This window comes from Hesperophylax consimilis, chromosome 24 (genome assembly GCF_061612785.1).
Source record: "Hesperophylax consimilis isolate HC1 chromosome 24, BYU_Hcon_1.0, whole genome shotgun sequence".
Taxonomy (NCBI): Eukaryota; Metazoa; Arthropoda; class Insecta; order Trichoptera; family Limnephilidae; genus Hesperophylax; species Hesperophylax consimilis.
The window spans coordinates 1914258-1926907 of record NC_142859.1 but is presented as its reverse complement, the minus strand read 5'-3'; the positions used below and the strand labels follow the sequence as shown (position 1 = coordinate 1926907).

General features: G+C 34.9%; 1 protein-coding gene across 1 annotated transcript in view; it reads right to left on the bottom strand.

The window, feature by feature from the left end:
• Nucleotides 1–12012, bottom strand: part of LOC149411796 (zwei Ig domain protein zig-8-like) — a 63226-nt gene extending 51214 nt beyond the window's left edge. Inside the window, exon 1 of the mRNA XM_089646244.1 lies at nucleotides 11888–12012. Within this exon, the coding sequence (XP_089502370.1) occupies nucleotides 11888–12012 (125 nt within the window). The remainder of the gene's footprint in view (nucleotides 1–11887) is intronic.
• Nucleotides 12013–12650: the final 638 nt, after the last annotated feature.

Here is a 12650-nt window from a genome sequence, read left to right as displayed (position 1 = left end):
TCGCGCCCAATCCCACATCTTTCAATTCTTGCATACAATTATCCATGTATAGATTGAATAACCACGGTGACATTACGCAGCCTTGTTTAACACCTTTTGTGATATCAAACCACCCCGTAAAACCACCGTTCACCCTAACACATGCAACGCTTCCCTCATATAGAGACGCAATTGCCTGAGTCAGATTCGCATTCACTCCATACTTGGACAACACCTTCCATAGCTTTTTCCGGTCGACTCGGTCGTATGCTTTTTGTAGATCTACAAAGGCACAGAAAAGTTTCTGGTTTTTTGCCAGAAACTTCTCGGTGAGCATACGCAATGAGAAGATCTGGTCCATGCACCCCCTTCCACTCATAAAAGCACCTTGCACATCCCATATTTTATCCTTTGTTTCCTTTCTTACCCTTTCAATCAAAATTCTACCATACAGCTTGCCAACTGAACTTAGCAGGCTAATAGCCCTATGATTCCCACATTCCATACGTGACCCTTTACCTTTGTATAATGGCATGATCACTGCTCTTCTCCAATCTAAAGGCGTGTAACCTTCCTTTAAACATTGGTTAAAAAGATTGCACAACCATGTGAGAATTATACGGCTACCTCCTTTAAAATATTCAGCAGCAATATTGTCGAAACCGACAGCCTTACCATTCTTCATACACTTAATTGATCTTTCTATCTCATCCATGCTAATTTCGGTAACATTCAGTCCATCATCGTTCATATCTGATTCGCCGCTAGAATCACTGTCACTCACTTCGCTTTCAAAGACTTCCTCGAAATACTTCATCCATCTCTCTTTTATTTTTTCCTCATTCGTCAACATTTTTCCATCTTTCGATTTTATTACTTTCATGCTTCCGGTTTCAGGGCCACACCGGGACCTTTTGACTTCCTTCCAAAACAACTTAATGTTTTCTTGGAAATGGTTTGTCATTTTCATTCCTTCTTCCTCTTCCAGGCGTTTCTTTCGTTCTTTCACTCCAACTCTTACTTTTTTCTTACATTCCTTATATACTTCTTTCGCTCGATCCTTCTCTTCGCTGGAAGCACTGCCAGCCGCAATCAGACATAACCATGCTTTCTTCTTCTCTGAGACCAGTGCTTTAATATCATCATCCCACCATGCATCACCTTTCTTTCTACCTTGCGTACTTATTCCACACACCTCTCTAGCAGATTCACAAAGACTCACTTTTATGTGGTTCCATGTTTCGTCTATGCTTAGACCATCCATTTTTTTCTCATTCAATCTCATCTCTGCACAATTCACATACTTACTCCTCTCATTATCGTTTTGTAGTTTTTCTATTTTGATTCTTGTTGGAGTTAGTACCGTTTTCACTTTAGAGCGCCAACCGCGAAAGAGGTTTACTCTCGACACCACCAGAAAGTGGTCAGTTTCAACCTCTGCCCCTCTGAAAACTCTCGTGTCCTCGGTAACGGCTCTCAACCTAGAGTCAATTACTACAAAATCGATAATTGACCTCTCATTTCCTCTTTCCCACGTATATTGGTGGATACCTTTATGATCGAAAAAAGTATTGGACACAAAAAGGTTCCACTCTAAACATACTTCAAGTATTCTGTTCCCGTTGTCATTCGTTCTTTTATCCCCAAACATACCTAAGGCCGATTCAATAATATTGTTATTGGGTTTATAAAAACAGTTTATTTTTAAACAAGTTCTGCTGTGTAATTATTATTACGCGTGACAGCTGTTTGACAGTTTGATAATGCCTTTAGAGGGCGAAACAGCTGTCACGCGTAATAATAACTACACAGCAGAACTTGTTTAAAAATAAACTGTTTTTATAAACCCAATAACAATATTATTGAATATATAAAAAAAAATTAAAATCTCCTACTGTCACGATGTGTTGTGATGGAAGACTTAGCCAGCCAAAGAATTGAATCCAAGATGCCTGGGTGATCAAATCTATTCGACTTAGCCACTGATAAGTCGAATAGATTTGGAGAGAGGCCGGTTTAGGGATACCCTTTAAAAATTACGACCCATTGCCTTGTATCACAGTGGGAGGGATAGATCCATACGTCCGCAACTTCTGAACTCACTGACCTCCAGTTTCCAACCCACCCCTCATATGACAACTTTCGTTTCCTCGTTTTCCTTAATTTCCTTGAAAAACTTCCTACACAAGTAATTGTAAAAAAAGAATCTTATTTGAATCCGTAAACCAGACGCTTTGAACTGCTCCACCAACTAACCGATTATTTAAAGTAACATAAATAGAATGAATAATTTTTAATTACAAACTTGTGGTCAACGAATGCCCGCTCCATTCTTTTCACGGGAGGATTGATGAGGATCACAGGGCGACTTCTGAAGCCTTAGCCTAACTCTCAGATTTCGATGTCCCCTCCAACCCCACCGCCAAACGGAAGAAGAAAAAATAATATATTATAAATAAATTGCAAGGCTAATATTTTAATGTCATATAAGAATATTCATTATGATGCATTTTAGATTTACATGAATAGATTAGGGCTGGAAGGGTATTTGAGATAAATATATATTTTTTGAATTCCGCACAAGAGTCATAACCGCTCCCAACCGTCTGGAGCCAGAGAGAATGTGGTATCCCTGATTGGGGAATGAGGCTGAAAGTAGCGAGGAAGGGAAAAAGACAGGAAAGAGGAAAGTAGGGAAATCACCGAACACATCTAAAGACTTTTCAATTAACATTTCATTTCTGAATGTTGGTCTTACACCATGGTGATACCGAGAGTATCTTCCACTCTGGAACGCGTCGCAAATAAACTTTACAATATTTTTATTATTAAATTGTGAAAAACACAATTAAATTAAATTAAATTTACTTGCGCTCCCCGACGTCAGGATTGCTAGTCGAGAGCTTTAACCATCGACCACGGAGGCCAATCTTGTATTTCACACAAGAATAACTGACTTTAAGGCCAAGTTCTGTTTACAAGGAACAAATTCAAATACAGACTTAATACTTTCGCAGGAGAGTATTTATACATCCATGTTGTTTTATTGTAGAACCAGGGGTCTAATTCATCCCCCGGCAGCGCTGTAGGTTGGATGGTAAATGGGTTGAGGGAAGGGATTAAATGAAGGAAGAAAGACGAATGCTTGCAACACGTTCCACATAAAAGCCGTTTTACAAAACAACGAGTAGGAATAACGACTAATACCTGGTGGCAATTTCTCCCAAGAAACCCAGATTTACGGTGAGAATAAAATATTGTGGAGTTTTTTCCGCGAAATAAAAATAAAAATTCAAAGTAAAATAAAAACATGCAAAGTCTTTTCAAGAAGGGAAAGGAAATGATTTGATTGTGGGTGGATATGGAGTATTAAGGTGGTTGGAGCAAAAGGACCTCTTTACATTTAAAAATCTTTTTATTATGTATTTTAGCTTTCAACTTTGAACGGATCCTTTCACAACGCATAACGCTTGTAGAAATTCGAGGCATATAGTGGGATATCCGTAGTGCGTTTTGAGCTCGTTTCGTTTAACTGTTAGCCTGGACAAGAGTTCATACTGAGTATAATATCGTCTAACATCTATAGATGATCTCTAGTCATGAGATAAAGATCCTTGACAACAAATCCAGATATCGCGGGTTAGAATCCAGTCGTGTGCAAATAAAATTAATTAAAAATAATTTCACTATTAATTCATTAAAGATGTTACACAGACTTTCGGTGTCGTCCGTTTGAAAGACCACCATTCAGAATCCTTCAATGTTTTCAGCCATGTTTGATGAAGAGATTTGAAAAGCCAGGAACTTATTTTATTCTATCTACTTCCCCTCCTCACTTCCCCAGCCTTTTGATGAGTAGATCCCAATTAGAGATGCTATAGTTCCAACGGCTCCAGACGGTTGCAATCTGTTAAGACCCTTCTACGGAACCCGCATAATTCACCGACCGCACACTATGTGGTGTCAATGACAAAAACTAAGTTAACAAAATAACGTAGACGTCTCATTCAAATGTCTATTGTATTCTTCACAAAACACGTACATTGTACATGAGTGCGCAAGGGACGGCTCTTTTGTCCATTAGTGTCCATAAAGGCCGTGACTTTTGACAATGCCGGCAAATATAGCAATCAGTGCCATCTGTTGGCACATCTATCAATTCGTACAACTTTACTAAAAAAATAATGAAAATATCATGTTACCATTCTTTAAAAATATAGTCTATGAATCTGTCATGACACGTCTGCCCTGTAGGAGGAGGTAACGCCATATGGCATAATGCCCATTAATGAAATCGCTATAAAACTATGAGTCTTTTTTATTTGCGTAAACAATTTGGAAATTTTGTGCAGGTAATTGGCTTGTTATACGAGTAAATACAGTAGATATTTATTCATTAATGATGTTTGTTAAGCAATCCCAACCAACGGCGAACCAATAGCAGCTTAACTATTCTTAGCGAAAACTTACACGAAGGGTGTTGTCTGTTGTAATTTATTGTAACGAAAATCAATCCGTTCTGCTCGTTGATTATATTAACTGATAATTATATTTATTTTTCGGAATAACTTTATTGAGTAAAACCTCAAATTGTAATATTTAAATATTGAAGACAATATTAGTGATTTCTAAACGAAAATCTGAAACAGAAAAATCAGAAAAGGAAACGGTCACATCTGGGACTCGAACCCAGGACCCTTGTCTTTCCGGGACAGTGCTCTACCAACAGTACCAACTGAGCTTATGGGACCCTATTCCCCTCGGTCACTTTTAACTGTATTATACTTCGAATAAGAACTACTAACATCGTCTTCATTTTTTCACCGCACATTTTTACTGGCAACTATCTTTATGTATGATCGCAAGATTCAACCCAAACTAAATGCAATCCAGACAGCGTCTTTTTAGATAAACCTATCTTATTTTTTATTTTTAATGTGCGACATCTGTTGACTTTTCTGCAAGTCCAGAATGAATATTTATTTTTCGGAATAACTTTATTGAGTAAAACCTCAAATTGTAATATCAAAATATTGAAGACAATATTAGTGATTTCTAAACGAAAATCTGAAACAGAAAAATCAGAAAAGGAAACGGTCACATCTGGGACTCGAACCTCGAGGTAGAGCACTGTCCCGGAAAGACAAGGGTCCTGGGTTCGAGTCCCAGATGTGACCGTTTCCTTTTCTGATTTATCTGTTTCAGATTTTTGTTTAGAAATCACTAATATTGTCTTCAATATTTTGATAATTATATACTTAAAGAAACGGTCTCTAACCGTGTTGGTGTTGATTGTTATTAACATTTTCCGCTTACCGTGGTGGTAGTAGGAGGTTTTTAAATATTGTGAAGTTATTCGTAACCCGGGAATATTTGTTTTTCTTTTAAAAAACTTTCTTTTTTTACTAGCTCAATCGAGAAGGTATCTGTCGTGTTTTCAGTTATTTGATGTTTGACTTGAAAAATCACAGCTTCTCAGGAATTGGGAAATGAAAATATAAAAAACTTTAAAAAAATATTTTTTAATAGTATGAACGAATGTCCCTTTAGAGACCTACGAGTATATTGCAGCGAATGAGTTTACACTTCGAGGAAAAGCTTTAATCTCTTTGTGGACAAATTTGGTAGATAAATTAACTGATAAATCTTTTTCAGCTTTAAAAGATCTGTAAATACTTCAAAACTTAAGAATTAAATTTACGTTACCATAGCATTTAACTTCCGCAGCCAGAATAAGCGAATTCGAAAACACTTAATTGATTTCTAAACAATTTAATTTTGTTTCTATTTTAAAATATATTATATTTCGCAATAGTCAGACGTGCACTGAAATATGCATCGCTAATTTGGAATCCACAATATAAACTTTACATAGATAGTATAGAACGTATCCAAAACACATTTATAACATATACTACCTCCAAATTCAACAATAACTTTGAACGTTCATTTGAAACTTTGCAGCAAAGACAAGTAGTAGCTGACTCAATATTTATTCACAGAATTTTAAACAATTACATCGACTGTACTGAACTTCTGTCACTTATTAATTTTAACATACCTTTGAGACGTACATGACATACAGTGCTATTCCACACGTCTAATTATAAAATAAATTCAGCATCTTATTCGCCAATTAACCAAGCTCTTCATACTATAAATAATGTTTGTCTAAACTATAACATTAAATTTTTTTCGGATTCACTGCCCAAATTCAAACGCGGCATCATGTCAATAATTTAAACTGTTCAATGCGCATATATACAGACACACACACACAAACACTCACGAATAAATTACACACAAACCTATATACTACACACGTAACCTGGTAATTAAGGAAAAAAACATACCACTTAGCAAACATTACATGGAAACATATCATAGGTAACCAACATGAAGTATCTTATTCCTGTATATTGTTTCATCTCTGTAAATCATGTACTGTTTGTTTCTTATATTTAAAAAAATACCCTTTCAGTTAACTTACGATGATTTGAGTTCACATTTTAAAGACACGAGAGTTTCGTTGGTAATGACCGACTTCCTTAACGATTAATACCAGAGAGAGTTCGTTGAAGGGGTTTTGGGCACCGAACTGACCTCCCAAATCTCCTCCCTCAAATATCCCGACAAAATGAAAATGCAGGCTAGTACTGCTATTTTTTTAATGAGAAATATTACAAAAACATTTAACGGGGTTGAATGTTAAACTTTCAGGATATTCATTTCATGATATTTTAAAAATATTAATTAATTCGCTGTTTTTCCTACTGCGACTGCGTGGGTGCACGGTACTTACGGCATGAAGGTATATTAAAATTTTGTTTGTGAAAAGAATTTACTTTCAGAACTCTTTTCCCATTACAGTGGTCGATAAAACCTTATTAGAAGATGCTCATTAAGCTCAACTCAACCCCGAATTATCACAAGTAATAAGTGTCACGATTCCATCAATGAAATCTAAGAGCACTTGGTAACCCAATTTAATCGCCGGCCCCGCGGGCTCGCGTTAATTCCACTGGTTATCGGCGAATCAATCAAATCGCAGGGATTTATTGGAATTCACGGGGCTTCACATGTCCCCCATAGGACTTATGATGTAATTACCTTTGGATTCGATGGTATTCCCGGTAGAGTTGGACTTTTAAATTAAAAACACTAATTAACAATAGCCTAGTGCATGAATTGAAAAAAAAGATATTATAATAAAAAATATTATTTACCAGATTGAGAATTTTTTTTATGTAAACGTGTTATAAATAAAGATCACATGTTTACCAAGACACTATTTGTGTTACCGATAAATTCGTTAGAACGGTGTAATCATTCAAAAAAAGAGTAGCCAAATATATATGAAAAAAATTAGTTGAGGTAGATATTGTTAATTCTGATTTTTTTTTGTTCTATTCACGTCTCGTTTATATTTAGTTATTTAAGTATTATGTTCTTCTTTAATGATATAAAAATTATTTAATGTAGTTTTTAAAATTTGGTCTAGCCTAATTTTTCTTAATGAAAAAAGCATTTGTGTGCATCGCATTTTATAATAAATGGATATTTTTATTTTTTATTCTAGATAAAAGAAAATTACATTTTTCACTTATTTAACTAGAAATTACATATATATTACACATAAATATATTACACACTGATATTATTCACTTTCATTGTTTTGTTGATTGAGCATAAAACTGTTATTATGCATTAACCTCGAAAATCCAAATTGTAAACGATTTTCACGATGTCGCGCCGTTTCGAGTGTTTAAAAAATATATCTGTTTTACAGCAGTTATTTGAAAGCAGGTTTTACACGAAAAATCTATTAGATTTTACCTAAATTCAATGGATCATCTTCTTTTACGAACTTGTATAAAAAACTATGTAATATGTAACCCGTAGGTAAATTCATACATTTTCAGAAATTTATTTATAGTGGATAGGTTAATGTAATATGTTTTTTACTATTTCCCATAACAGGGTTCACGAATAACATCCACATAAAGTTTCTGTTAAGTATGAATCCATTGAACGTATTGATTTATTGGATCCAAGCGCAGAGGTCTTAATACACATTATATGTATTTCGCATTGCACTGGGCACTAGTGCAAAGCCCAGCGGAGTTTCACGTACCGCCGCAGTCCAGCCATGTCCAGTCGATCATTCTAATTGCTTCCGGTGGGAAATTGCGCTAATTGCTGCTTCCCCTTCCGATTCTACTTCCCTTTCCCATTCCTCTCCCCAAGGCGCAAGTTGAAACAGTACCGGACACCACAAAGGGAGAATACGTGGGGTGGGATAGTTTGACTTCCGGTCTACTTCCGGGCCACTTCCTGCCACTTCCGGCAGACATAAATCACCCCCTCTCTGCCTGCCGCCACGGGGACATCTGTTTTCTGGCAGGTGGTCAGCTGTTGAATTATTCGTTATTAATTGTTAGAATTGTGACACTTGGGCTTAACCATTTTCGTATATAAGGGTAAATTAATCCTTAGAAATTCGTGGCTAGTTTTATTGATTATAATTGAATTTGACGTAAAAGGTGAGATCGAGTTATCGGTGAATCCAAATAAACGGTTAGTATTGAATCTTTTCCCTGACCTATGTACTCGTAGATAAAATAATAATATTTTCAATATAAAACCTAAAATTTTATAAAGACGAAAACAATATTTGGATGTCTTTTGAAATATTGATATGTTTTAGAAACTGAGGGTAAAGAAAGAACCAATGTTGAAAATTAAAAAAAAAACAATATAAAGTTTGTCAAAAGTATTACGGTATTTATTTTGAGAATCCTAGAGTCACCTAAAGTTCCCATCAAAAACGTTTATAGCTACGCCAAACCAAATTCCATTTCATATTTTCATTATCTGGTTAAAATTCGTAACATTTGCAAAATTTGGAACATAAACAACATTAATAATATTTACAACATTGGGGACATTTGCAGCATTTACAACACTCGATACATCACTAACGACAACCGCGACATTTACAAAATTTGCGTATTCCATATTTGATATAATCACAATGTTTGAAGCATTATTAATACTCAGCCTAGCTAAAAAACGTGGTGAAAATTTTATTCAATTCCTTACTAATTAAACGCAAAATAGAAAATGTCATAAAATAGTTCATGGAAAGATAAATAAGATATATACTTTGCTTATCCAGTCCAAGGCGGTAGTTTATCTGTTGTATAAACATCAAATAATAAAAATTTTCAATCGCATTTCGAAATTTTTCCAAGGTATTTTAAAAGTTCTCTATATTTCCTCATTTTAAAGATTTCGTAAAAACAAATGAATTAAAAACAAGAGGAACTTTCCTTTTTGATTTCTGTGTTTGGAATATTTTAATTTCAAACGTGAAAAAAATAAAAAAAAACCCAAACACAAATATTTTGAATAAAAAGGTCGCAAAATCTCGGAAAAATAATAAAAAAACACAGAATTTTTATTTAAAAAAAATTGAGATATCTCTCACTTCACTTTTTTATCTTGTTTATGTAATTAAAAATATTATAATAATCTTGAAATATTGATCATATATTGTAACAAATAAACAAAAATGTACTTATATAATAAAAAATAAAAAATATATTTTACTAACGTAACGTTATTTCCAGAGAATTACCGAAAACTTTTAGACATTTTGTCATCAATATAAACGTTCTGTTTAAACTTAGTATTTACCGACAAAAGCATAAGGCATTTATGTTATTGATCAGCGTAGATTTAATGGAAGTTTTATTAAATTCATGCGTTGAAAGTCAATTAAAAATAATAATTAGGAAATAACCTCGCTTTTTCCGATAAGATGAAACTATATTATTCACAAAATGATATTATTAACGGATTAAAACTGTCGAAAATAACACAAATAATGGTAAACATATTGAATTATACTAATATAATGGTTAGTCATTAGGATAGAAATTATTATTAAAAACTTTATTTAAAAAAATATTATTAAATTACTATTAATTACACATAACAAACAGACACAGTCATTCGCGGGGAAACAGGCGTGGTTTATTTATGTGTACAATCTTTGTACAAGGTGTAACAAAAACACCGTTTAACGAATGTGAAGTGGTTTTTCTTTAGTAAGGCTGACACTGAATAAGATTAATTCACAATACTGGAAGCATTCGCCAAAGGCCTATACATAGATACCGGAAACTCTAAAATAAGGAAAATGTTTCATCCACATAATTACAATTGGTGTCAATTTCATAATACACTTTTTTTTAGATTTAAGCTTACGTTTTCGCGTAAATTGATTCCGAAATTGGAATTAATAGGGAAAATTAAAAAAAAATATATAAGTCACTATAGGGTTAATATCAGCTGTTTTATGCATTTTAAAATACCTTGAAACGTAAACTAGGCTTCATTTATTAACTCTTTAGATACCGAACAAAAAAAAAATAGAAAAAGAAATCGAAATGCTCCGACCGAAAAAATTTTTTTTTTGGGTTTTCGATCTCGGTGATATTTACAGCTTGTACCACTAGTTTCCGGATACCTTCTTCACTCTCACTTCACCGTTTAGCTTTTCGATATAAGAAACAAAGGAGATATGGCATGTAAGCGTGCCAATTGTCGACGAACCTAACCTAACCTAACTACACGGAATATCAAAACGATGCGTGGAGCTATATAAGTTGTGCGTATGTTATGCGATGTGTAGGTAGGAAAACCGCTGTGCGTAGAAGTGATTATACAAGTCCAACGAGAGATCGTACTTGAAGTTCTAATATCTTCTGTCTTCTTAAATACATCTATTTGAATTTCGATTTGGTTTTCTTGAATTAATGAAAAATGAATAACCCACTTGCCGACACCCGATTGAGCTAAAATTTAGCACATTGTATCATCTTTTGGTGGCACTAATTGAAATTGGATGACAATTTATATATATTAAATACAAATTTTCAGCAGTAAATTAAGCATAAGTATCCAATTAGAATTTGGCTTCGGTGTTAGGATTGTTGGCTCCAGTCCCAAGGAGAAAGGTTTAATCTCAACTTTAACTCCAAATATATATAGTTTTAAAAGACATTTAAAAAGTTCCCATCAGTTAAGAGCCAGCCCCTGGGAAAGTATGCCCAATCTTCAGAAAATCCAAAAAGATTTTTTTTTTTCATTACATCTAATAAAGAGTTAAAATTACTATTAATAAAGAGAGATGTATCGCAGTAAATAAACTTTGTTTTTACGGTTGATTTTTTGTTTTGGACATGGAAGAACAAGACGCGTGAGAAGGAAGAGGATGAAGTTTCTTCAGAAAAAACATCAAAAATAGAAGCCACAAACTGGCAAAAATTCTGACAACTCCGATTCGTGAAAAATTTGTTTTTTACCAAAATCCAATGGGCAATTTCGTCTTAACTTCATTTGAAAAGATTAATATCTCAAAAATGCCAATTTAACTTGTTCGAAGTATTTCTAATAACAATTAAAACATACAAACTTTCTTAATTTTTCTCCTTTCAAACGTGTACTTAATTGAGAAATTGAAATGTTAATTTCATGGCTTCAGTAATAGTAGCAGGTAGATATAAAATTATTTCATTGTGTTTTCAATTTAACTTCCGTAATAAAATGTTTTTATTGAAGAACTAAAACGTTCACTATACAATTCGGTCTATTTCCACGAAAATTAACTAATAAAATGAATAAATAATTATCCAGCCATTATTTACCCACAAGGGTAGGCAGATATAATCAATAACAGTTGTACCTACAAGGAAAAAACTTATTAAAATAAAATATTTTTAATTTGTGGGGATCTGGTAGTGAGACAATGATGGATGATGTTATGTGGTGTCACGGCATTTATTGCGAGTCAGTATAATTGTGCAGTTGGGAGATGGCTCTGGACCGATGATGATGATACCAGGCGTAGACGGCAATGACTTCGTTGGTGGAGATCGGACTCGTGGGCTTGTTCCGCACTGGTGAAGGCGAGGAGTCTTCCAGGTACTTCAGCGTGAACGAGGTAGCTGAAGGTGCGATGGACATGGTCGGCAGATGAACGGGAGATGCAGGCCGGCGACGAATGTCACGGGTCGTTGCGCAGACCGGCGATGATGTGGTTGCAGGGTCTAGGCGCGTGAGGTCAGCGCTTGACAGGAATGATAGCCTGGGCCAGAGCGTTGAGGTGAAATCTCAAGGAGTCCATGGTTGTAGTTCGCGCAAGGTCGGGTGTAGGTGTGTAGCGATGTGGTGAAAAAAGAGCGAGGCGTGTTGCGCGGGGAGCCGGCTATAATGGCCGATTCCTCCGCTACGGACTTCTCGAGTGGGATGATGATTGGGTGGAACTTATTGAATGGAATGATGATGTACTTAGGTCCTTCACCGCTTATATAGCTGCTGATTCCTTTGTTCTTGTCTGCCACGGGTTGGAGTAGCGTTTGAACGTCGAACCCGCAGGATCGCTGACTCGGTTCATTGAATGAACGTTTGCATCACCCTGTATGCAAAAATTCTCGTATCAGTAGTTTACGCATCGCGGTACCTATATTTCAATTGAAGTTTCGTAATTATGATTGTTAATTCAGATTTTTAACTCGTGCGGTCTGGTTATGATATGATGACCCTAGGAGCGGTGACGTAAACGCTACAAATTTATTAGTCAAATTTTTCGTTTTCCTGTTCAA